At 35.4% G+C, this 26980-nt stretch overlaps 1 protein-coding gene across 2 annotated transcripts; it reads right to left on the bottom strand.

The window, feature by feature from the left end:
- Positions 1–297: 297 nt before the first annotated feature.
- On the bottom strand, positions 298–26979 carry PDCD6 (programmed cell death 6). 2 transcript variants are annotated; one of them, XM_032236838.1, is made up of 6 exons: positions 26763–26979; positions 26531–26592; positions 8538–8582; positions 6507–6665; positions 3844–3953; positions 298–3511 (listed from the first exon to the last, which is right to left on the bottom strand). In XM_032236838.1, exons 1-6 carry the CDS (start codon positions 26813–26815, stop codon positions 3413–3415), a joined length of 528 nt encoding a protein of 175 aa, XP_032092729.1. In that variant the 5' UTR covers positions 26816–26979; the 3' UTR covers positions 298–3412. The 2 variants fall into 2 exon arrangements, with proteins under 2 accessions (XP_032092729.1, XP_032092730.1); XM_032236839.1 differs by having other exon boundaries at positions 6513–6665; positions 26763–26968.
- Between the last annotated feature and the right edge of the window lies 1 nt (position 26980).

The following is a 26980-nucleotide window of genomic DNA, read 5'->3' as shown; positions in this document are numbered from 1 at the left end:
CACAGTTACGATCTTTGTTACTTCCCAATGATCATGTGATCAAAATTCAGATGTTTGGCACAGTCAGACTTATGACTATTGCTGTGTCTCAAAGTAATATGATTCACTTAACAACTGGGTCACTAACTTATCATTTGCAGTGATTCACCTAACAACTGTGGCAAGAAAGGTAATAAAATGGGGCAAAACTCAACAAATGTCTCATTTAAAAAAATATAAATTTTGGGCTCAATTGTAGTCATAAGTTGAGGACTACCCATATAGTTGTTGCATTTGTCTACATTTTAATTTTTTTTAAAGGTAAACGTTTTTTCTTCCTCATGAAATTATTGACTATTTTATCCACCAAGTACTTCATGCATAATGTTTTGCCAAAGAGAAGATTTGTATCCTGAAACAGAAAGAATGCTTAACTCTTTCTTGTGAAAAACAAATGATGCTTTCCTTTCAAACTCTGTGATCTTGAGTTGAAACAAGAATCTTACATAGAATAAGATTTGGAACACCAAGTCATTCTGGGCTTTATATTATATATACTATCCTAGATACATTAGAATGCATTCATCAGTCAATGCACAAATTCTGTCAGGCTGAATACTCTTCAACATCTTCATAAATTATTTAGATAAATGGATTGGAGGACAGACCCCAGGGACAGAAGGATCTTGACAGACTTGAATGCTGGGTCTTATTTAACAAAATGCAATTGTGGGGAGGAAAATAAGATCTTAGACAACAAAGAATATATGCACAGGTATAGAATAGGGGGTGCCTGGTTCAATAGCAATAACTGTGACAAGGATCTAGGGTGCCCTAGAGAACAGAATAACCATAAATATGAACCATCAGAGTGCTACAGTTGCCAAAAAACAACAACAACAATACAATCCAAGACTGCATGAACAGTGGGATTGTCTCAAGATCACGTGAAGTGGTAGTAGTTTTATACTGCACTTGTAAGGCACATTTAGAATACAGCTTCCAGTTCTAGTCACCATGATATAAAAAGATATTGAGACTAGAGACAGCACAAACAGTAACAAAGATGATAAAGGGCCTGAAGGATAAATTGTATAATGAACAGTTATGGGAACCAGGTATGTCTAGCCTAACAAAAAGAAGGACCAGGGATTACATGATATCAGACTTCTAATATTTGAGAAGATGTCACAGAAAGGAAGAAACATAATGGACATTGACATAATCTCCAACGCATCTGAATGTAAGAGAAGAAATGTCAGATGGAAGATTATTAAAGAAAGATCTAATCTAGAATTTAGAATTGCAAATTTTCTGACAATGAGAACAATTAATAGAATACCTTGCCTCCAGAAGTTGTAAGTGTTCCATCACTGAAGGTTTTCAAAAATAGACTCAAACAGGTGATTTTACTAGAAAATCACTAAACTGAATTAATCTTCTGCTCTTAAATGTCCTTCAGTTTTCAGAATTAGACTATTCTCATGCTCAAAGAGAAAATAAAATAGAATTCATATGGAAGAATTCTTCTTAAAGAAGCAATTCGAAGAGAAAAATTTGGGAACAGAATTGATTTCCTAATTTACAAATACAGTGCAGAAAGAAGAGACTGTTTAGGAATTAACATTGTTAGTATTGCCTGAAACCTCTTAATGTAAGATGGATCAACTCAAATTCTAAGTTAAGACATAATGGAAGCAGATTGGTGAACTATTTTTTTCTGTACAGGTGGTCTTCATTTAACAATCACTCATTCGGCAACCATTCAAATGTACAACAGCACTGAACAAGTGGTAATTATGATTGATCCTATTTACAGCCATCATAGTATCTCTGCAATCATATGATTGTGATTTGTGACCTTTCCTGTCAGGTTCCAACAAGCAATGTCAGTGGGGAACTGACATCAAGTGCAGTTCTAAGGTCCTCATTTTATGACCTATGTAGTCTTCACTTAATTTCATTTATTAAATTAAATTTATTAAATTAATGATAGTGACTCTTGTCACTATTGGTGTAGTCAAATGGTTTTTTGATCAAGCTGATTAACAGTTTCCAGTCCCAATTAGAATTCTTAAACATATATATATATATCTCAGTATATCTTAAATGAGGCTATCTGTTCTATTTAGGTTTTAATTCGCCATGTAAATCAAGACTAATACTCTTCCAGGAAATTTAAAAGAATAAAATTTGTTTCAGTAAATTTTCTGTTTTGTAATCTAAGATAGAGGAAGTAAATAGTTGATTGTCATGCTAAAGATAGAATGATGCAGAAACTCCATGCAGTTAGTAAATTAGACATGGTAAATTAGACATGCAGTCTTTATGTGGCCATGTACCATTCCAGAGTAGAGTAGATCTTAATGCATATAGAATGGTTTTATTTAGGCTAGTACCACATCCTAAGCATAGTGACTACTGAAGATAAAACTTCATTCAAAATTGCAACATGCTTAGTTATAAAACATTTCATACACATAATGACGGCAGGCATGTATTTATATCCAGCTATATATCTAAGCCAGAGAGCAAAGGCAGAAAATCTTTTTATTATACCAAAAGATAAAGAAAAAGAAGAAATATTCAGCTTTAGTAATAAATCTCTTTGCTTACCCAGAATTAAAAAATCCCAGGAAAAAGAATAACACTAATTTCTTTTTTAAAAAAATGATAAATCATACAAGCAGATGAAACCTAATCTAAAGGGGAGAAAAATACAAATTAGTTATCTTGACATCTAACATATTTAAGGTCATTACTTTTGTGAAGACATAGGATAAATGTTTCATTTATTTTCTATTTTATATGTTAAAAAGATACATGCAATAATATGCAAATCTGAATAAGAATTCTACTTTTTGGCATTTAAAGATAACTTCCAACAATAAAATATACATGATATAATGCAGAATCTGGTAGCTATAGCACCTTTTGCAATGAGAAACAGAATATTTAAGCAATGTGTTTCTAAACATATATTGTATTGTATGGAGGAAAGTAATCTATTTTTCTTGTACAGGTGGTCTTTGACCTACAACCATTTGTTTAGTGACTATTCTTATTTACAGCTGCACAGAAAAAAGTGACACGTCCATTTTTCAAACTTACAATTTTTGCAACATCTCCATGGTCACTTGGCACTTTGCAACTTGCATGTATTTAAGACAGTTGCATTTTTCTGGGGTTATGTGAGGACCATTTGTAACCTTCCCAGCTGGCTTCCAATAAGAAAAGTCAATGAGGGGACAGATTCACTTAATGGCTGCAAGATTCACTTCATAACCACAGTGATTGCAAAGAAGTAAAAAATGGAGAACAAGACACTTAATAACTGCCTTGCCTTGCAACAGAAATTTTGGCTCAATTGTGGTTGTAAGTCGAAACTACCTGTATGAAAGTTCTTTTCCTCAATCACCCACAATAATTACTGTCATACAACAGTGAAAACCATAGAAAGATACTGTTCATAAGACACTTGTATCCAGCCATCCTGATCAGTATCATAGCGTCTGAAGACATCTGTCCATTTCTGGAAGAAAAAGGTTAATGTCAAATTGTCTGCAAATAAAATATCTGTGTTTCATTATATAAAATGCATACAACAACCATAAAACAGATATGATGCACATACTGAAATCTAAATTGGAGAGGGAAATATTTTTTTCTATAGTTTTTGACAATGAAAGTAGCAGTTAGGATCCAGATAAAGGGCTGACTGGATAAAACCACAAAGTCAGTGGTCCATAACAAAAAGCTGTGTTTGAATTCAAACTTTTATATACTTGTTTTCATTTGCATACTTGAAACAATTTGATTATCTGTCTTCATCTGGTCTATCTATATCCCCCAGCCTATGATTACCTGAAGCACAACACAGCACTGAATGAAGTCATCAAAAGCCACTTGCCCTCTTCTTTGCCTATCAAATTTTTGAATCAAGAGATCGTAGAACTGGTCAGTCAGCCGGTATCCTTAACAGAATTGGAAATGTTAATGAGCAAAATTTAAAATAATTACATTCTATAATTGCAGCCATCTACATAAATGAGATTCACATAAGCAAATTAAAAAAAAAAACTAGGAAGTTTCACGTATGAGAGAACAATGGAACCAAAGTGGTTTAATCAGATCATTTAGAGCTACCTGACACCTTTTTATTTTATGAAAAAATCAAGTTTATCCTATAGCATACTGTGATTTGTCACAGAAAAGAGCCATGCTGGCCCAGTGGTTAGAATGCAGTACTGCAGACTAAGTCACTCTTCACTGCAGGAATTCAATTCTGAGCGGCTCATGATTGACTCATCCTTCCATCCTTCCGAGGTCAGTAAAATGATTGTTGGGGGCAATATACTCTGTAAGCTGCTTAGAGAGTGCTGTAAAGCACTGTGAAGCATTATGTAAGTCTAAGTGCTATTACCATTGTAACAAAAGTTATGGCTGAAAACATAAACAATATTGTTTCCTGAATTGATAAATTATGGTAAGTAAATTTAAATCTTGGTACTCTGTGTGTTTTTAAATAGTGGTGTGTTATTTGAATATACAATCAGTTTTTTAAATAATTACTCATAAGAATGTGCAGGAATTAAAATAATTGACATAGGAAGAAATAATAACCCTGAGTATCAAATAGTATGTACTCAGCAAGCCATTCTACTGTATCATGAAATGCATTTAAATAGAATAACGTAGGCACCTAAGGGGAAATGTTGTGGGGAGTTTACAGATTTCTGTAAGCTTATGTAATATATTGCTAAATCTCTATGGAGATTCTCAGTCATCCAGGTCATGGTTGTCCCAAAGGTGCTTTTTCAAGAGGCAACTGGACTTCCTGGTTCTTCTCCATCCCAGGCTGAAGTAGCTTCTTGGATGAGAAGCAAAACGTCTTCAAAGAAAAACCAGAAAGTCCAGTTGCCTCTTGAAAAAGCACTTTTGAAATTCTTATGTTTCTATACTTTACTGAAAATTATACTCAAATCTATTCCTTTTATTCCTCAGAGAAATGTAAGCTCTCCACAATGAGTGACTGGAAAATGTTTACAGTTAAGACAGTTTCATTCATATGAGAAGCAAACATCAAGCCCAAACACCTCACCAGAAAACTTGGTTCTGAAGTGTGAGAGGCTATACTTCAAAAAAAGATTCCATGTACCCAATCATACTATTCTACTGGAATAAAAACAATGCTCTTTTAAATCTAAATATTTGGGCATAAAATATACTTTTAAAAATGGATATGCTTTTTCCTCTTTCCTACTTTTTATTATATGTCATGCAATAATCAATCTCATTGTACATATGTTGTGCAGTGACAAATAAAATATTATTTTTATTTTCAAATTATAAGGACACCTTTACAAGCTGTTTCAGATTTCTCTTTTTTTCTCTCCCTTCTCGCTATGTATCTCTCTGTGTGTATGCAAAATCTTCAAATATTTTGTAAAATTAGTGGACAAGCATCCATATTCTTAACATTTTCTATCAAGTATCATTCACATTTATAGTAATACTTTAAAATGGATTTTGGATCCAATTCAAAATCCGAAATGAATGGTACAGCAGGCTTTAAATAACAATGTTCAAAAGATGGTTCATTTTAAAACATCCCCTTCAAATCTTCAGTAAACTGACTTGTAGTTAGTTAATTTAATATGTAATCTCTTATAAATTATGTATAGAAAAAACTAAAAAAAGTATCATCTTCTCAGTTTTTTGGCACTTTAATGACATTCAAGTTATCAAGTTCTACTTGGCATTTTGCCTATTGATTCCTCTTGGGGACATATTATGTGATTTTCTTTCCAGTGCTCAGAGAGGTGCACTCTTTTTCCAATAATTCTCACTTAAAGTACTGACTACAGTACTGACTAAATATTAAATCCTCTTCATTAATTTCTAATTAGCGAAAAGGGCCACCAAAAATAACTGCCAAACTATTTTATAAACTTGATTGAATAAACTATATCGCTTCCCCATACTTTTAATAATCTTAATCCCTTCATTTTGGTTTGTAATTAGGGACAGATGGTCCCCAAAAAAACTCAGTCCCATGTCAGGGCTATAATAGACAAAATTGGCACCTTAAATTGCACCAGGACACAGTGACAAATGCAACTGGCAGAGCAGAAGTGTAATGTGTATTATACTAGAAACACTTAAAATTGCTCATGCTGTTGCATTTTGCCCCAATTGAAGTTTCTGGATACTCTTCAAGGGCAGCATCATATGGACCCTATATTGCAACTATGATTCCACAATCACATTTTTTGTGAAATAAGTTCTAAATAACTTCTGATTAATGTACTATTAAATATATTGATTATAAGCATTAATTAATTTAAATACCTAATGGCAACCTATTCCAAGCTGGGTATCCTCCAGATGTGTGGCATTCAACTCCTAGAACTCTTCAGTCTGATTGACAATGACTGAAAATTCTGAAAGTTGAAGTCAATACATCTGGGAAGGCTACATGAAGCTATTTGCCAAAATTACATACTGTAATAATTACAATGAATTACCAAAACCTGTTAGGGCTTGCTTTAATTCATGTTTGTCAATCATTCCAGAGTTGTCTCTATCATATCTGCGAAAAACATTCTGCCAGTCAGAGATGTATTTCCAGACTCCTGTGAATTCATTGAAGTTTACACCACCTTTGTTTTCTCTGTCAAACATAGCTGAAAAAATAATCAATCTTAATTATTCTAAATATTAGATTAATCTAAATATTAATGTATTTGTAATTTACCATTTCTTTATTAAGTTTAAATTAAATTTAAATTAGGAGAAAGTAAAAGTAAATAAATAAAGTATTTCAAAGAAAAAGCCAATTGTGCTGAAATTATTTCCCATTTTTATGTCAAAACAAAACTCCAAAAGCAGCTCCTATGCAGGTGAAAATATAGAATCCCTAGAACTCGAGAAAAAAAGTTTGGTTTCAACCATTTTAAAGAGCAATTCAAACTAATGGAGGTCTTTCATTGTAAGGACCTCCATTAGTTACCATAGTTTAAGAACAGATGAATATAAGAGAAATACACAGTAAACCATGAATTTTTTTGCATGTTACATCTTTTCCTGAAATTATAAGCATTAGTTATATCTTTTATGAAATACTGTAATTTAGCAGAATCTGCAGGATATGTGTGTCAAACTTTGCAAGGATACAAGTCCTGTCCCATTTTACATGTGACATTAGCAACACAGGTTGAAAAAAAGTAACACTTGCATTGTCACCGTCCATAAACCATCATGTTGATTTTGGCAGATATACCCTACAGATGTCATTGGCAATATTAATTGGGTAGTGATATAAGCGGCAATATCTTACTTCAGCCTACCTGATAATTATGCAAAATCTTAATATGGAAGGATGAAAAAGTTTCACTAATTTAAATGGAGTGGGAAATCAAGGTTTCTTTATATGCTCCCTTTAAAAGATATTCAAGGGGACAAATGATGAAAGCAACAGTATGTGAAACAAGCTCCATCGCTTTTTTTGTCTTTATTTAAAAAAGCAGAAGAAACTATATATATATATATATATATATATATATATATATATATATATGTATATATGTATATATGTATATATGTATATATGTATATATGTATGTATGTATGTATGTATGTATGTATGTATGTATATATGTTTTCTGATATTTGTGTTCTGTGAGACCTACATATATATATATATATATATATATATATATATATATATATATATATATATATATATATATATATATATATGAATGAAACAATAACAAAAGTAAAGAAAAAAGCAGTTGCTGTACACACACATAAAAGGGGCAGAGCTTCTATTGTGAATGTATAATGCTGCTTTCATTCTGATGAAAGGACTGGATCCTACAGAGGCTCCTTTGTATCAATTAATAATATTTCAAACATTTAGAATCATGAATTGGAAAAAGATGAATAAACCAAAATTTCAAAAATGTCTTCTGAGAGGCAGAAAAACGTGGTTGCACAAGTGACTACCTGAAGGATTCCAATACTAATTAATAAAGTTGCTATGACCTGTGGTTACAACAATAAACTTACAGATAGTCCTCAATTTACAGCCACAATGGAACCTGACATTTTTATTGCAAGCCATTGCAATTGTTAAGTTGAAGCATTACATGACAAAATTCAATGTTATACATTTTTATGATGATTTTAAAAACAAATCACATATGGTCATAATGTAAATAACATGATCATTACTGAACCACATTGTCATTAAGCAAATCCATTCACTTGAATGGATGTGGGGGCGTGGTTTTTTTGTTTTTTGTTTTTGCTAGAAACTGGCATACAAGTTGGTTGTCAAACGCCCAAAATGATAATTGTAACTTTGACTACAGGGGTAAATAGCTTTTTTCAAGTCTGTCATAATTTTAATCAACCTTTAAACATTCAGTTGTAAGTTTAAGACTACCTGTATTTATTTAAATTAATAAAGCAAAAAAGGCTAGTATTTTGGTTCCCACTTCAGACAAGTGCAACCTTAAGTATTTAACAAATGCAGTTCAAATATTACTTACATAAAATAGATCTTACAGTTGCTGGATTAAATGGAGTCCATGTTCCTAAAAGAAAGAGAAAACATTATATGGTACACGTAGAAACAAGAACATCTCAAAGTGATAAATGATTAGCAATTGAACAATTAAAGCTTATTAAAATAGTAGTACTAATAAATCCTAACTCTCAATTAAGTTCGTAAGTTAGGCAATCATTTACTTTTACATACATTATCTTCATTTATTAAGAACCTTACCCATTGTTCAGTATTTTATTACAGTTCTGTCACCAATAAAGTAAATATGAAATTAAATATTTAAATATGGAATAAATTTTCCTCATGTAATAATGATATATATTTATTCCATAACCTATAAACAAATAAATCTTTTTCTATGTCTTCTCACCATATGCTTGCAGGAGCCTGTTCTGATCATTTTTCATAGCCAGTACAATTTTTTTAGTTGGTTCTTTCTGGTTGTTTTTATTGAGTTTCAGATTAAAATTGTCAACAAAATTCAGTTAAACATCTGATAGCATCCAATGCTTGATTTACTATTCATGTTAGTTGCCACTGTAAGCAACTAAGTGAGCTGTATAGAATTGACAATGTAGGGCATGCTTGGGCGAGTTTAAATTCCCATTAAACTATGAAGTTTAAGTGCTATGGATTATTTAAGTTGACCAACAAGAGAATTATGGCATCTAGAATTATTTGGTAAAAGGAAGTGCCATGAATAAAATAAAATATTGTTATCGCTTGTAATTATACTCACTGAAAAAAAAATCTACATATGTGGTCACTAAGGATCAGCAACAACTATATTATACATAATTACTTGTACAGGGATGAATAAAATTGAACAAATATTGATAAAGCACATCTAAAGAAATCAGATTATCAGCATAGTTGGCCAAAATATATTTTTAAAAAGGAAAGGTTTATTATTGTCACTTAATATGATTTCAAGATACATTTATTTATGTAACAAATGTATATGACTGCCCAAATCACACACTGGTGACCCCAGGTATTCACAACATTAAAAATCTAACAAAATACAACCCTCACCCCCATGGCAGCACAATACAATCAGATCAACCATCAGAATTACATTTGAGGCTCATCAACATCCAAAACTTTTTTTCTTTTTGTTCATTGTATAAAGCAAAAATGTGAAATAAAATTAAAGATGAATTAACATTTCCTAGATTCTATGTTTAAATAAAGCTGATTCTAACAAAATGGTCTGGGTTACAAGAAAGCATTCAGAAGAGGGCTGTTTGAAGTTGAATGCAACAGAGTTAAATTTAAAAGAAGGCATATCCCCCAAAAGATCACAGCTTTCAAAATATTTTTTAAAAAATAGATTATATTATAAATTATTAGTTTATGAAGTAATTATATATTACAAACAGCTAAAGAAGGAAGTTAAAGAATTAGGTGCACAGTTGGGGTTTTCATCTATACTTCCCACAAAAAGTCAACATCCAATGAAGGAGCAAAGGATTTGAGAAACAAACTACTGGTTTAAAAACGGGTGTTGTTAAGAGAACTTCAGTTTTCTGGACCATGCATTACCTACATGAAGGGCTCCTGGCAAGGGATGGGTTGCATCTCACAAGATGGGTTGCACTTCACAAGAACAGGAAAGAATGTATTTGGAAAATGATTGGCTCATCTTATCAGAAGGGCTTTAAATTATCTGGATGGCACTATCCCTTAATCCAGTAATTTATTTCTATAATCCTTTGTTCCCTTGCCTTTGTCGACCTTTTGTTGGAAGTACAGATGAAAACTCTTTAACTTTTGTGCCAAACTGCTTACAATCTTTTGATATTGTTTTCAGGTTCATTGTTGTATCATTTGTCCCCAACATGAAAGAGAAGAAAGGGATAGTTATACTTGGGCTTGGTTATTTTTATAAGGCTTTCAGTCTCATCTTTGTTTTTTGCCCAGGGAGAAAAAAATGCCTCCCAAGATTGATTGTCCAGTCTACAGGCTGCTGATTTCATTCCCCTGAGAAATGGGTCTCCTATCACCAACACTTTTTTTTTCTTGGGAAGATCTGGGCTACTTTCCTTCCTGTCACAGGAACACTTGAACATGTTCCTTCTCCAGTGTCTGCATGCTTTCTTCAAAGGGAAGGATATGAAATCGATTGCTCAGCTGCAGTGGGCTGAACTAGATTGCAGCACTAGGCCCCAGGCAATGCTATTGGCTGTTGTTTTCTTCTATGAGTGACATTTTTGTCATCAATCTGTCTTTACTTATTCAGCTTTTTCTTCATGAGCCTGATGCCAGATAAAGGTCCCACATAAGTTAAATAATGTGGGTATCATTGAACAGTCTTGTGGGAGACCATTGTTTAATCTTCTTACCTTATGCTATTCCCCATTATTATCTGAAAAGATCTATCACTCAGCATGTTATTAATTGAAAAAAGGGTTTTACAGGGAGCAATATGGCAGTTTGTATAATAATCCATTCCATCTATCCATTCCAGACTGTGTTGTATGCCCCATACTATGTCTATGAATATATAGCAGTGATTTTTATTAATTGTTGGAATCCAGCTTCAATACGGCCTGTTAAATGTAACATGTGAACTACAGAGTTTCAGTAACATTGTAAGATGGTTTGCTCTACGGACATATGTTCGTCTATTATGGTACCTATTCTGTTTATAATTAATCTCTACAGGAGTTTGTAGGAGGAACTAAAAGGGTGATTGGGGGCAGTAGCTTTCTACTGTCTTGTGATTTTCCAAGTTTTAGAAATGATATTACTTTAGGGTTTGTTTGTTTTTTAAATTCTGGTAGGAGGCAGCCACTGGAAACTACATCTGAAAAGAATTTGCCAATCCAATTCCATGTGTACCTCTAGATTTTTTTCAGGAATTCTGGATGAATGCCATTGAAATCCAGTGTTTTACCGCATTTCTGACTATGGATAGCAGTGTTAATTTCTTCTATGGAGAAGGAACAAGGCTACAGGGATTCCTCAACCAACGATAACAATTGAGCTCAAAATTCCTGTTGCTAAGCGATCAGTTTTAAGTGAATTTTACATTTACATTTTACAACCTTTCTTGCAACTTCACTTATTAAGTGAATCCGTGCAATTGTTAAGTTAGTAACATATAACATAACATAACACAGAGGTCAGATATCTGCCAGGTGCTACTGCCAGCAGAACAAAAGGTGTATTTTTAAGATAATCAAGAATGTTTAAGATAATCAAGACAGCCAGTAAGGCCTGTGATGATGTACAAGATGCTATTGCACATCTTGGCAGGAATCATCTGTCCCAAAAATATATACTGTCTGTGCAGGATGATTTCTAGAGCTTGGAGCAGGAACCTAGGAGGATAGGCTGTAGACTTACCTTTTCAAAGGTTTTACCTATATATAAAGAACAAAAAGAAAGGGCCAGCATATAACGGAATTCAATGTGTGGCTAAAGAAGTGGTATAAAGGGAAAAGCTTTGGTTATATTCTGTAGCTAGTCCAATGAAAAATTATAAAAAAAGATGGTTTGCATCCATCAAAGAAAGGGACTGAGTTACTTGACATTACATTCATAGATTTTCTGGAAAAACATTTAAACTAAACAATTGGGACAAAGAGTTAATTGATACAAAATATTTCTGTCCTCAGCAATCTAAAACTAATAGGGTTATCAGTGCATGTAACATAAATGCTTATGCAGGTAACAATATCAACCTTGCTGTCAAGCAAAATAAAGCTTTTAGTAGTAAGTGCCATACTATGTGCACTAATCAAATAGGTGATAAGGAAGTAAAGGAACTCAGGCATAACACAGGTTATGTAGAAAGTAAACATAGGGTCAGTTAAAGAGGATTCGAATGTATATACACTAATGCATAGAGTATGAGGAATAAACGATGAATTAGAAATTTAAGGAAATGAGGCCGTTTAGTGGGATGAAACTCACAAACGGAATATACAGCTAGAGGGAGTTAAATTATTTAAAAGAAACAGACCAAATAAAAAAGGGGGTTGAGTTGCACTATATATAAAAAATAACTACATCTCTATAGAAACAGAGCACAACAATGATGAAAACTGCCTGGAATGCATTTGGGTCAATGTAAAAAAAAAAAAAGAGGGGGGGGGGGAATGACATTGCCATAGGTGTATGCTGTAGGCCACCCAAACAAATATAGGCAATAGATGAACTTTTAGGCGATCAGCCATATTATACCTATTTCTCACTAACAAAAATGAAATAATAGAAGGTGCTGAAGCTACAGGAAGCTGGGGGTGGGGAAATGATCATGCAACATTGGAATTCAACATTATGCAACCACAAGCAATAGAACAAAATCAAACTAGAGACTTGGACTTTAAGAGAGTTAATTTCAATAAACTTAGAGTTTGGGAAATTTTGAAAAGTGAGATTATAAAAAGTCCAGACTACCACAATACCAATGAAGAAGAAAAATAACAGCTTTGAAAAGAAACCAGCATGGTTGCATAAAGAACTATCTGATAAATTGAAAGACAAAAATGATAAGTATAAAAAAATGGAAAGAGGGGCAGAATATCAGCAAATAGCCAGATCCCGCAAAGATGAAGTGAAGAAAGCGGAGGATCAAAACAAACTAAGGCTTGTGGCAAAAGTCAAAGTGGGGGGGGGGGGGGGCTTGTTTCAAAATGTACAAAAAAGGGAAAAAGTCAAGGAAACGATTGGTCCATTAGTGGGTGAAAGTGGCAAGAAGGTGACAAGCAACAGGCAGAAAGCAGAACTACTTAACTCTTTTTTGCATCTCTCTTTACAAAAGGGAAAAAAAATCAGTCCAACCTATGAAAAACAATACCATTAAAAACATATTAGGAATATAAGTTAAAATAGGCAAGAAAATAGTGACACCTGTCCACCATAGACAAGTTCAAGTCACCAGGACCAGATGGATTACACCATAAGGTTTGGAAGGAACTGGCAGATGTGAGAACCACTAAACTATATCTTTCAAAGATCCTGGAGAACTACCAGAGGACTTGAAAAGAGTTGATGTAGTTCCCATCTTCAAAAAAGGGAAAAGATCCAGGAAACTACAGACCTATCAGCCTGACCTCAATACCTGGGAGGATTCTGGAAAAGATAAAGCAACAAATCAGCAAACACCTAGAGGCAAAAAAATCATAACCAAAAGCCAACATGGATTGTCAAAAACAGAGCATACCAGACAAATTTTATTGCATTGTTTGACAAAGTAACAAAATTAGTGGACTAGAGGAATGCTGTGGATGTAATTTACTCAGATTTCAGTAAGACATTTGATAAAGTAGACAACAACCTACTATTTGATATGGTAGAAAAATGTGGGTTAGGTAGCATCACCACCAGATGGATTTGGCTGACTAACCACACTCAATGTGTAGTCCTCAATTAAACTGCATCTACGTGGAGGGAAGTATGCAGTGGTTTACCCTAAGGTTCTGTTTTAGGTCAAGTACTATTCAACATCTTCATCCATGATTTGTAAGAGCGGATAAATCAAAGAGGGGAACTCATCAAATTTGCAGATGACACCAAGCCGGCATGAATAGTCAAACACTCCAGAAGATAGGCTTTAGTTACAGAAGGATCTTGAGAGAATTGAACATTGGGTGCTAACAAAATGAAATTCAATAGTGAAAAAAGTAAGGTTCTACATTTAGGCAAGGTATAGGTACATTAAAGGTGGTACTAGGCTCAATAGAAGTAACTGTGAGAGGGACCTTGGAATCCTAGTAGACAATCACTTAAATATTAGCCAGCAGTGTCCTGCAGCTGCCAAAATATTCAACACAGTTCTAGGCTCATAAATAGAGGGAATCAAGATCACGTGGAGTATTAATACCACTTTATAATGCCTTGGTAAGATCACACTTGGAATACTGCATCCAATTTTGGTCACCACGATATAAAAAAGATGTTGAGGCTCTAGAAAGAATGCAGAGAAGAGCAACAAAGATGATTAGGGACTGAAGGCTAAAACATATAAAGACCGGTTGCTGGAATTGGGTATGTCTAGTTTAATGGAAAGGACTAGTGGGTGGCATGACAGCAGTGTTCCAATATCTCAGGGGCTGCTGCAAAGAAGAGGGAGTGAAGCTATTCTCCAAAACTCCTGAGCACAGGGTAAGAAACTAATGGAAACTAATCAAGGAGAGAAACAACCTAGAACTAAAAAGAAATTTCCTGACAGTTAAAACTTGCCTTCAGAAGTTGTGAATGCTCCAACATTGGAAGTTTTTAGAAGAGATTGGACAACCATTTGTCTGAAATGATATTGAGTTTCCTGCCTGAGCAGGGGTTGGACTAGAAGACCTCCAAGGTCCTTTCCAACTCTGTTCTTGTATTCCATATAGTTGTTAAGTGAATCTGACTTCTCCATTGACTTTGTCCCAAGTTTGCAAACATTATTACATGATCCCAGAGCACTGCAACTGTCATAAATATGAGTCAGTTGCCAAGTGTCTGAATTTTTATCATATGACCAATGAAAATATTGCAATGATTGTATAAGTGTGAAAAATGTTCTTGTCTCCCCCCCTCCAGTGCTGTTGTAACTTTGAATGGTCACTAAATGAACTGTTCTAAGTCAAGGACTACCTGTACTTAGAATGTGTTTGGCCCAACTACTGAAAAGTTGAGAGCATTTTCTTGATAAAGCAGAGTATTCTTTCTCCTTCATGCTTTGGAGAGAGATACAACTTGAGAAGCTATTTGGTCAGGGGTTACTTTGAATTGAATTATGTGTGGGAAGCTGGCAGAAAGCTTCAAAAACTGCATCCCTCCTTCCCTTCCACAAATTTCTGCCAGCTTCTGCATTTAATTTGTTTGTGGGAAGCTTTTGGAGGGAGAAAGGCAATGGAAGTTTCTGGGAAAAGAATGAGTGGGTTCAGGTCAGAAATGGTATGTAGAGGTCCAGCAGTAGCTAGTAGGCTGAAGCAGTCACAACTTTTTAAAATTTCATTTCCTCAACAGTCAAGGATCTTGAATTTTAAACACATTCTACAAGTTAGCCATTTGAGGTACCTTGGTTAAAAAATGATTGCCCTATGATGTATTGTTTTCCACGTTTAAAGGTCATGAAAATAAGAGTTTTAGTAGTAATTAATAGCTGGAATAAGGAAGAAGTTGGAACAGTATCAATTTCTTACTGTTCATAAAAAAGAGACAGGTAAATACCAATTCCTTTTTGAATAACATGTTTAAACTTTTGAAAAAAATGGCAAAGTAAATTGATTTATAGCAATAGCAGTAGCAATAGCAGTTAGACTTATATACCGCGTCATAGGGCTTTCAGCCCTCTCTAAGCGGTTTATAGAGTCAGCATATTGCCCCCAACAATAATCCGGGTCCTCATTTCACCCACCTTGGAAGGATGGAAGGCTGAGTCAACCCTGAGCCGGTGAGATTTGAACAGCCGAACTGCAGAACTGCAGTCAGCTGAAGTAGCCTGCAGTGCTGCATTTAACCACTGCGCCACCTCGGCTCTAAGAGTTGATTTCAGTATCAACTCTTTTTTATTCTAATACAGTAATGGCAAACCTTTTTTGGTTCATGTGCCATAAGGGGGGTCGTACGCGGACATGCCGCACCCATAATGCAACTCATGACCCCCCCAGTGCGCAAGCATGCATAAGAGCCCTCCCCAGGCTCCCCAGGAGCCTGGGGAGGGCGAAAACAGCCTCCCTCTCCCCCCAGAGGCTCTCCGGAGGCTTCAGGGACCTTCAGGCGGCTTCCCTGAAGCCTCTGGAGGGCAAAAAACAACCCTACAATCAAACAGGAAGTCACTTCCGATTTGCTCAAAGGGTCGCTTTAAGCCCCCCAGTTTAAGTCCTCTGGAGGCTTCAGGGATCTTCAGGAGGCTTCCCCTGAAGCCTCCGGAGGACTAAAAATGACCCTACGAGCAAACCAGAAGTCCGTTCCCAAACTTCAGGTTTGCCCATAGGGCCAGTTTTTTGCACTCTGCACCCCCCATTCAAAGCCAAAAATAGTTTCAGCTTGAAAAAGGTTGTGCAGCCTGAGAAATGTTGTGCTGCCTGAATTTAGATTACAAGCATATAGTTTTCCCAAGTCAAAGATCAGACTTGAGCGGAATGTTGATTGCCAAACTCAAAAAATATGTAGATGGGTTCATTTATTTTTAAATAAATAATTCAATATTAAAATAATTCAAATGAAATATATTTAATATAATTATATTCTTGTGATATGTTGAATAATTTCTCTTTTATGTGTTACATTCTAAATTATACTTTGGTAGTAGAGGACTTGAGAAACTGCATACAGCGTCCGGGCTTCAAACTGTGCATCTGTAAATCAATATTATTTCTTAGTTCACAATTTCAAACCAAATCCACAAAATGAGAAAGAGGAAAAGAAACGATGTGTTTTTCTTTCTTTCTTTTTTTTAAATATAATTTTTATTAAACATTATTACCTTTAAAAAACAAGAAGAAAAATACAACGACATAAATACGACATAAGCAAGACAAATCATACATAACAATATAAAGTAAAACATACAGATACAAATGCCATTTTAAACATACAACCCCCCTCCCCCCCCCCACAGTGACAGTCATTCACAGCCCAGTTTTTTCTTTCTTTCCTCATTATTAGGTCTCTAAGCCACATCTTCTCATTGCAAGATTCAGGGATCTATTACGGCAGTGGTCCCCAACCTTTTTATCGCCGCGGACCAGTCAGCCTTTGATAATTTTACCGTGGCCCGCTGAGCGCGCGCAGGGGTGGGGGGGCGTTGTTCGCGACGACACATTGATTGCGTACCTGCGCGGGGCTCTCTTCCCTGGAGCCTTTGCGCACGGCCCAGGAGCTTTTGCGCACGGCCCAGGAGCCTTTGCGCTGCAGCGATCATGTCCCCCGGCCGCTGCAGCAATCATGGCCCCCGGCCGCTGCAGCAATCATGGCCCCCGGCCGCTGCGCGGCCCGGTGCCAGGTACTCCACGGCCCGGCACCGGTCCGCGGACCGGGGGTTGGGGACCACTGTATTACGGTACCTATGTTAACTTTCCCCATTTTAAGTCCCTGCTGTTCTCCTAGTCGCCCACATATACCATAGGTTCCAGCTAAGATAATGTTCTGTTTCTCCTTTGTCCCTCAGCCAACCCGTCATTCTGTCCATTTCTGCACATTCGTAGATCTTTTTAATTATAGCATCTTCCGACGGTATAGTGGTGGATTTCCAAAATTGTGCATAGGTTATTCTTGCGGCCACAATTATATGCAGGCTCAAGTGCCATATTGAACTGCTTATGTTATCTGGTTTGATGCTTAGTAACAGGTTCTCAGGTCTCCATTCAATGTTTGCCCCGGTAACCTCTTTTAACCATTTTTTAATCCTTTTCCAATATTTCGTGGCCTCAGTACAGGACCACCAAATATGATAGAATGTGCCCTCCTTTCTTCCACATTTCCAACACAATGGAGATAACCCAGGAAACATCTTGGCTAACCTCGTTGGGGGGAAGTGCCACCTATAAACCATCTTGTATATGTTTTCTTTGAATGCAGTAGATGTTGTAAGTTTAATGGTCTTACTCCATAGATCCCACCATTTGCCCATTTCAATTTCATAACCTAGGTTTCTCTCCCATACTATTAGAAGGCTTTTGTCCATTAGTATCTTGGCAGGTCAAAAATTGGTAGATCTTCGATAACATTTTCTTGTCTCCACCAAACAAGATCTTATCTAGCCCCTGAGGGTTTGGGTAGATCCCGAAACGTGCCTTATCACTTTTAAACCTGTTTCTAACCTGTAAATATTCCCACCATTCCAAATTCCTTCCCTGTTGCTCTAATTCCATTTTTGTTTTCATGTTGCCATCTTCTGTCATGATATCTTTATATGTTATGTTTCTTGTCCAATTAAATAAACTCGGATGCGTTAAGGCCTCTAATGGTGCCAACCAACACGGAACCCTAAGATAATATTTTTTCCTCATTTTTTCCCAGACCCCCATCAAAATCTTCCGAATATAATGTCCCATGAAGTTCACAATTTCAAACCAAATCCACAAAATGAGAAAGAGGAAAAGAAACGATGTGTTTTTCATAGGCTTTCCCTGAGATGTAATGTTTACTCTTTGTGACAGAAAAACCCACAATTTGGCTTCATTTTTCAGGAAGAACTGTTAGAACAAAGTGTTCTCTATAGAAACCTGGACAGAATATACATAATTTCCATGCCACAATTTGTATTAAAAGATCCCTGTTTTAGGAGGACTTGAAAACTTAAGTCTAGTATCCTTCATTCTGTTCTTTAGATACACTATTTGCAGAAATAACAAAAAGTAACACAGAACCTTGTTAGATTCTTGGCAATTCACAAAGATCTACAGTAAATCCTAGCCTTTCTAGCTGAAACTTATTTTTTAAAGTTAGTTCATACAACACATAGAACTCCGAAGTAGCTCACCAATGCACTCTGATGTACATACCCAGTATATACACATTTCACAACATTTTAGTGCATGTAAACACAACCTGAACACGTGCATGATGTTCTACAAAGAATTAACTCATTATATGCCCAAAAATCAGACCAGAAGCCAACTTGGGTTTGTCAAAAGCAGATCATGCCAAACCAATCTTATTTCATTCTTTAATAAAGTGACTAAATTAGTGGATTAGTGAAATGCTGTAGATATAGTATACTTAGATTTCAGTAAGACAGTTGACAAAGTTGACCATAACCTACTTCTTAGTAAGCTAGAAAAATGTAGGATAGAGAACATCACTGCCCGAAGGGATTTGTAAGTAACTGACAAACTGTAGTCAGCATGTAGCCCTCAATAGAACTACCCCTATGGAGGGAAGTAGGTAATGGGGTACCCCAAGGTTCTGTTTTAGATCCAATACTCTTCAATAAATGATAGGATATAGGAGGGAAACCCATCAAATTTGCAGGCGACACTAGCAGGAATAGCCAACACCCAAAAGATACAGGGGTAACTTGACAGACTTGAACATTGGGCACTATAAATTAACAAAATGAAATTCAACGTCGGTAAAAGTAAGGTCCTACACTTAAGCAAGAAAAAACCCTATACAGCCAAACCTGGATCAATGCCAGTAATTGTGAGAGGGATCTTGGAATCCAAAGTGGATAATCACTTAAAAATGAGTCAACCATTTGCAGCAGCAGCCAAAAAACCCAATACAATCCTAGGCTTCATTCATACAGGGATAGAATCAAGATCACGTGAAATAGTAGTATTGCTTTACTTGGAATATTGCATCTGGTTTTGATCACCATAGTACAAAAAAGATCTTGAGACGCTGGAAAGAGTACAGAGAAGAGCAACAAAGATTCAGGAGCCAGAGACTACAACATATGAAGAATGGTTGCAGGAATTGGGTATGTCATGGAACTAAATATTTTTTAAAAATTTCACCACTCTGGTCAATTTACAAATATTTTCTCTTTTATCAAAAGATATATTATTATTATTATTATACAATTGTATCACAGCGGCCAGTTGTTTCGCCGGATTTGGCATTGGTTACTAGTCGGGCCCCACCCAGGGGCCTAGGACGTCGTAACATATTTTCGTAATATGCGTGCAGATCCAAACAGTGCGGCTTTTTGCATTTGACTGATGGTGATTTTGTCAATTTTTAACTGTTTTAAATGTAATTCCAGTGCTTTTGGAATAGCACCCAGTGTGCCAATTACCACTGGAATTACCACTGCTGGTTTGTGCCATAGTCGTTGAATTTCAATTTTTAAGTCCTGGTATTTTGCGATTTTTTCATGTTCCTTCTCAGCGACCCTGCTATCACCTGGTATTGCGATGTCTATGATTGTGACCTTATTTTTCTCAACCAATGTGATGTCTGGTGTATTATGCGCCAGTATTTTGTCTGTTTGTATGCGAAAATCCCACAAGATCTTGACCATCTGATTTTCAGTGACTTTTTCAGGCTGATGTTCCCACCAGTTTGTTGCTGTTTTAATATTATAATTTTTGTACAAATTCCAATGGATCATTTGTGCTACTGAATTGTGCCGCAATTTATAATCAGTCTGCGCGATTTTTTTACAGCAGCTGAGTATGTGATCAACAGTTTCATCAGCTTCTTTGCAAAGTCTGCATTTGGCATCATCAGAGGATTTTTCGATTTTGGCCTTAATGGCATTTGTGCGGATAGCTTGTTCTTGCGCAGCCAGGATTAGTGACTCTGTTTCTTTCTTTAATGTACCTGTTGTTAACCATAACCAAGTTTGTTCACTGTCCACTTTATCTTTTATTTTTTCCAGAAATTGGCCATGCAGTGCTTTGTTCTGCCAACTCTCCATTCATGATTTTATCACATCTTTTCTGTATTCTTGTTTTGTCTGTTGGGCCTTTAGTAGTTTTTTGTTCTTTACTTCAATTAATAGATGTTCTTGACTTTCTTTTAAATAATCAGCCAGTGCATGTTTTTCTTCTTCAACTGTTTGCTTCACTTGTAATAATCCTCTGCCACCTGATTTTCGGGTCAGGTATAGTCTATCAGTATCACCGCGTGGATGTAAACTGTAGTGCATTGTCATTAGTTTCCTGGTTTTTCGGTCCAAAAGGTCTAAATCAGCTTGTGTCCAGTTAACTATACTAGCTGTGTATCTTATAACTGGTATTGCCCAGGTATTTATGCCCTTGATTGTATTTCCACCATTCAATTTAGATTTCAAAATTTTCCTGACTCTGTTGGTATACTCTCGCCTGACAATAGCTTTTACTTCTCCATGCTTGATGTTATCCAACTGCAGAATGCCTAAGTATTTGTAGGCTTCATTTTCGTTGCATTTAATTAGTTGGCATTTCAATTCCCTCACATGCAGTGATTTTGCCTCTTTTTATGGATACAGTGGCGCATTTTTCCATGCCAAACTGCATTGAAATATCGGTGCTGAATACTCGGACTGTGTTTGTCAATGATTGGATTTCTATTTCTGACTTTCCATAGAGTTTCAAATCATCCATATATAGTAAATGCGAATTTTTTTCAGCTTCTTTGGCTGTTTGGTAGCCTAATTTCATTTTTTTAAAGATTACTGATAGTGGGATCATTGCGATGATGAAGAGAAGAGGTGAAAGTGAATCACCCTGGAAAATTCCTCGCTTGATATTAACCATTCCATAGATCTCATTCCCTACTGCTAACTCAGTTCTCCATTGTTTCATCGCCTTTTCAGTAAAGGATGTACCGTATATACTCAAGTATAAGCCGAGTTTTTCAGCCCACTTTTTGGGCTGAAAAAAGCCGCCTCAGCTTATACTCGAGTCAGTGAAAAATTTGCCCGAAATGGAGGAGAAAAAGGGGCGGGGCCATGCCGCTGGGTGATGCTCGTGAATGGCCCGGCGCCCCTGTGAGTTTCCCCTCCCTCTGTGTCAGTTTGCCGCGCAGCGTGCACCGCACCATCCCCCCTCCTCACGTTCTAATGTAATGCAGGGCTGTCTTACGATTTCCCTTCCTCCCCTTCCTGCCGCTCTGCAACTATGTCCCACCTCCTCCTTGTTATGGCAAGCAGCCACATAGCGATGTCCCACCTCCTCTGGTACAGTGATCCAATGATAGGAATCACTGTGCCGTGTGTCATAGGAGGCGGGACATTGCTCCCGCGGCTGCACGGGACATCATCATCACAGCGGGACATCAGCATCATGAGGTGAGTGAAGTATTTCATTGAATACACCGGTATTGTGTGATAATAATTTGTTATCCAGAGCAAATTTTTACAATGGCTACTGTATATTTAATGGGCACAGGCAGGCTGTATATGTTATTCAATGGGCAATGGCATTATTGGTGTCTATTTTTATTTTTGAAATTTACCGGTAGCTGCTGCATTTCCCACCCTAGGCTTATACTCGAGTCAATAACTTTTCCAGTTTTTTGTGGTAAAATTAGGTGCCTCGGCTTATATTCGGGTCGGCCTATACTCGAGTATATACGGTAATATTTTTGTTAATGCCAGTTGTTTCTAAGCATTTTATGATCCAACTATGTGGCAGTGAGTCAAATGCCTTTTTGTAATCAATCCAGACCATATTCAAGTTTGTTTTTCTGTTTATTATTATTATTATTATTATTATTGGAAATAAAAATTATTTTTCAGATTCTGAAATTCTAATAAATTAGATTCCTAATTAAACAAATTCAGCATTATTTACTTCTGAACATCAGGAAAAACTGAGTCTGTGATTCGTAATTTGGCTTCTGCTTAGCAATTCCTCTTTCCATTTTAGCACAACTTCAATTTGTATATATTATTTAACATTATTAAACAAGAAATAAATTAAGAAAACATGTATATTCAACATTCCAAATATTTTTTTAACATATAGATCTTTCCTTCCTATTCTTTAGGCTCAATTGGGTGTATCTGAATCTTATATCTCCACATTTGCTGTGATTTTAAACCATGTGTGGGTGTATTTGTTTGTTTGTTGTGTGTGTAATATATATATGTAGCAATGGGATCCAGAGGTAGTTCCAGCTATGATTTAAAAAGCAGTAGCAATGAGGATTTTTGTATCTCCTAGGCTGTAGAAGCAGATAAGTCAGGTGCAATTACTTTGAAGATATTTTGCATTGAACTGAGTAGTCAAACTACTTACTGGTAACCTATCTCATCAGTACCTATTCAAGTTACACTCTACAATATGTATCCTGGAGTAACAAGAGCAAAACTATATGAAGAAAAAATATCTTAATGGAAAGCACAGTCTTCATTTTCCTTACAGCCAACTGTCCCCACTTCAATTTTCCAGGAATAGTTTCCTCACAATCATGCAAATGATGGCATAACATGATGGTGTAATAGTCACTCCCTCCTCCCACTCCCACTGAATGGGGAATTCTCTTTCTTTTGGTTTTACATACTTCAATTGATTAAATCAGATGTATGAAATTCCCTAAATCTGATTTTTTAAAATATACCTTATTTTCCAAGCATTTATCCAATTTAATAAGTAAAATAATTCCTTTTGAACGTCTTAATATTTTTATTATTCAATTCTTCCTCATATACCTGTAGTTTTTTTGTAATATAGTTTAATTGTTGCTCTATATCTTCTAAATTATAGATGTTGATCTATAACTCTAAGATATACAGTATACGCATCAATAGAAAACAACATAATTATAAGTTTAATTTCCAATGAACGCTGATCAAAGATGGAATCCATCTTTTCCTAATTTTTTCATAGAACACTCAACTGTGGAATTGGTTCATTCTCAACTCACAAGGAACAATAGTGTATAACTATGCAAGGGGAAACAATGCAATTTCAAGTTCATATGTTTTATTAATATCCTCTCTATTTCATGCCCAACAGATGTTTTAGCAAAATCCTTATCAGGTATTTCATTTTAAAAAGTATTAGTGTTTATCATCCATATGATAAACATAGCTAACCATAGTTTAACTAAACATAGTTTGGCAATGGAAGCATTTACTTAGAAAAATGGTGGTGAACTCCCTTTATTGTAGGTATTCAAGAGAAGACTACACAGCATTCAGCACTGAAAAGGGCGATGGGCAAGACAATCTGTGACCTTTTCTTTGGTTCTAACAGTTCTACACAAATAATTCCAACAATAAACATATGACCAACATGCAATCACAAACTCTAGCAAACAAAAAGAAAATATAAACAAACTGTTGTAAACAATTCAATGGAGACCAGCAAAATGGACCCCATTTTTATTTTTAATAATAAAATTATTATTATTATTTTTAATAATCAGCTGACTTTGCCTTCCTGTTACTTAAGCCCATATTCCATGACCTGCCCTTTGTAATGAGAAAGGGTTGATCATGGAATAATGTATTTTATATTATTGCAGAATGCTATCCATTTTGTCCATGCATGATTCTGTCTTCTCAAAACTAATTATTTCCGATTACTTCCATCTTCCTTTATAATTTCTAGCCATCAATCACTTTTAATTTTTCTGCACTGGTTTGTTCCAGATTGCCCTATTTATTGTTCACATATGCTTAGTAAGTATGTTGAATACAACACTTAAAATAAGATTGACCCAAAAAAAATTAAACTGCTGTTTTTTTTATAGTCATGTTACGCACTGAATATTAATTAGTCTACAGTATTCTAAATGGAGATGAATAATGCTATTTCCATTAATCACATGCGACATTACGTATGAGCATGACAAGTCATTTCATCAGCATTTATTGAAGATATGAATATCCAAAATTGGTAATAGGTTGGACAGAACATTGCAGTACAAGCTTTGTCCCATATATAAAAGGATGTTGAATAATAGGTTTCATTTCTGCCACAAAATTAAAAATAATTGCAATTTTCAGATATAATAGTATAAACAAGTATATCCTTTTCCTATACCACAGTGTAGACAAATGTATTGCAATTATATATCAAGTTTGTTGATTGTATGGAAACAGAAACCTGGATAATTAAAAAAATCTTCTTAAAATACTGGGAAGTAAACAAAAAAAAATTTAATAAACTTAAAATGTGATCCAGCAAAAGAATCTCATTGCCTAAGTCCATGACCGTACTTTCTAATGTCAGTCATAATAAATACTGTTATAACTTTCAAGATACTAAACTAATTCTTAAAATTCTTATATTGTGAAACAACTTGATTTGAGCAAACACAAAGAAAAGCTGTTTCTTCCACTTGTTTCAGATCATTATCACAAACTTTCTGTAATCTTTTCTTTACAGATGTTACACAATCTTTTCTTTACATGATTCACCACAAACTAAAAACTACATTACTTCAAAATTGTTTTCCCTGTAATAATAGAATACAATAAAGAAAATGTTTCTGCATTATTTGTTAAATATAACTGGAAAATAACATTTAGGTATTTTTTAAATAAAAAATCTCTTTTTTAATCAAATTATCAAAGCATATTGTAGTAAAATTCTTCCGCTTAAAACAAAATTTAAGAACCCTCCTATAAAACTTTATCATATTTAGTGGCACCAGCTTTGAAACAAGCTTTCACAAGTTTGTATATTTCTTTATACTTAATTGGTTCACTATTCTTTAAAATTAATCAATCATTAGGACTTTCACCCTTTTTGTAATTAACTATTTTAACTGTTGTGTTTCAACTAAATATTCTGACTTGAATATTTGAATTGTCAAATATTCATTTGAAACTATGAATTATCATAGTTTTCATACATATCTCCATTTGAAGGCTACCACAGGCAAAAATGTCTTTTAATTTATAAAGCAAACTCTCCCAGAAGCTGAATGACTTCTGGTGACTACTTGGACATGCTCATAAAATTTTCTTAGCAGCAACAAGGAAATTGCCATTGCCTTCCTATGGAATGTTCTTTTGATGTCTTTATTTAATCTTTGGGATTTTTGGTGGTTCCTCTTTAGGAACTTACCCTCTTTAGCTATTTTGAGAGTAGCAAGTTGTGCTCTTTCATCTCAAAAATCTCTAGGCAATTCACACTAGAAGTAATAAAACATTGAATTTTGCCTCCATATTTTCCTAGAAAAATAATTTAGCTTGAGATCATTCTAATCAAAATTTATAACTGTAAGTAGAAAACCAAAAAGGTGTAAGTAATTTATAAATAAGCTACACTGAATTTTAGTTTTAGAATCCCAGTGTCATTTTAGAAGGTATTTTTCTAGGAATTGATTTATCAAGTTCCAATTGTTATCATTGAATTTAATTACATTTATCATTCCAGTTTTTGATTATTCATATTGTAATAAGAAAACACTCCTATTATACAACAATACACATCACAGGGGAGAGGGAGAGATAGTGTGCTTTCCAGAAACACTAAAGCACCGAGTAATAAACTACGTTTGAACCTAGCAAGATACACGAACTCAACAAACTGGGTTAATCAAACGCAGTATGTTTAAGTGAAACATTAAAAAAACGGAGTTGTGTGAACGCAATCGGCGTTCGTGTCACCAGAGAAGCAGTTCTAGGGAGTAAAGAGGGCATCCTACCGTTTGAAAGTGCTTGTTGGAGCTCGGTGTCGGAGATGATACCGCTACGGTCTTTATCAACCCTGAAATCAAGTACAAGAAAATATTCAAATTACGACGCGGGCCAAGAACAGGGCAAAGAAGTCTCAAATCAAGAATTCCCGGCGCAAAAGGAGGGAAGCGAAGGCGCCTTCACCGATTCAGCTTTGTCGCCCTTCTCCCTAGAGAAAAAGGGAAACTTCACCCGACTCACCTTTGGAAGACTCCCCACAAGAAGCTCGGATCAGGCATGCCGACAGACGCCATGCCGCATCAGAATAGCTGCGGAAAGAAGAAAACCAACCCCACCCCTACTCGTTAAGGAAGAGGCCTTCTCAAAACCAGTTCCGGGTTTCAGTCCGAGCTTCGGTGGGAAGAGAGGAACCAGCCACCTCTGCTTCTCTGACACAAGTCGTGACGCACCCAATTCAG

The sequence above is a fragment of the Thamnophis elegans genome, chromosome Z (genome assembly GCF_009769535.1).
Source record: "Thamnophis elegans isolate rThaEle1 chromosome Z, rThaEle1.pri, whole genome shotgun sequence".
NCBI lineage: Eukaryota > Metazoa > Chordata > Lepidosauria > Squamata > Colubridae > Thamnophis > Thamnophis elegans.
Note: the sequence above shows the minus strand (reverse complement) of the source record. Positions and strands in the feature narration are given on the sequence as shown.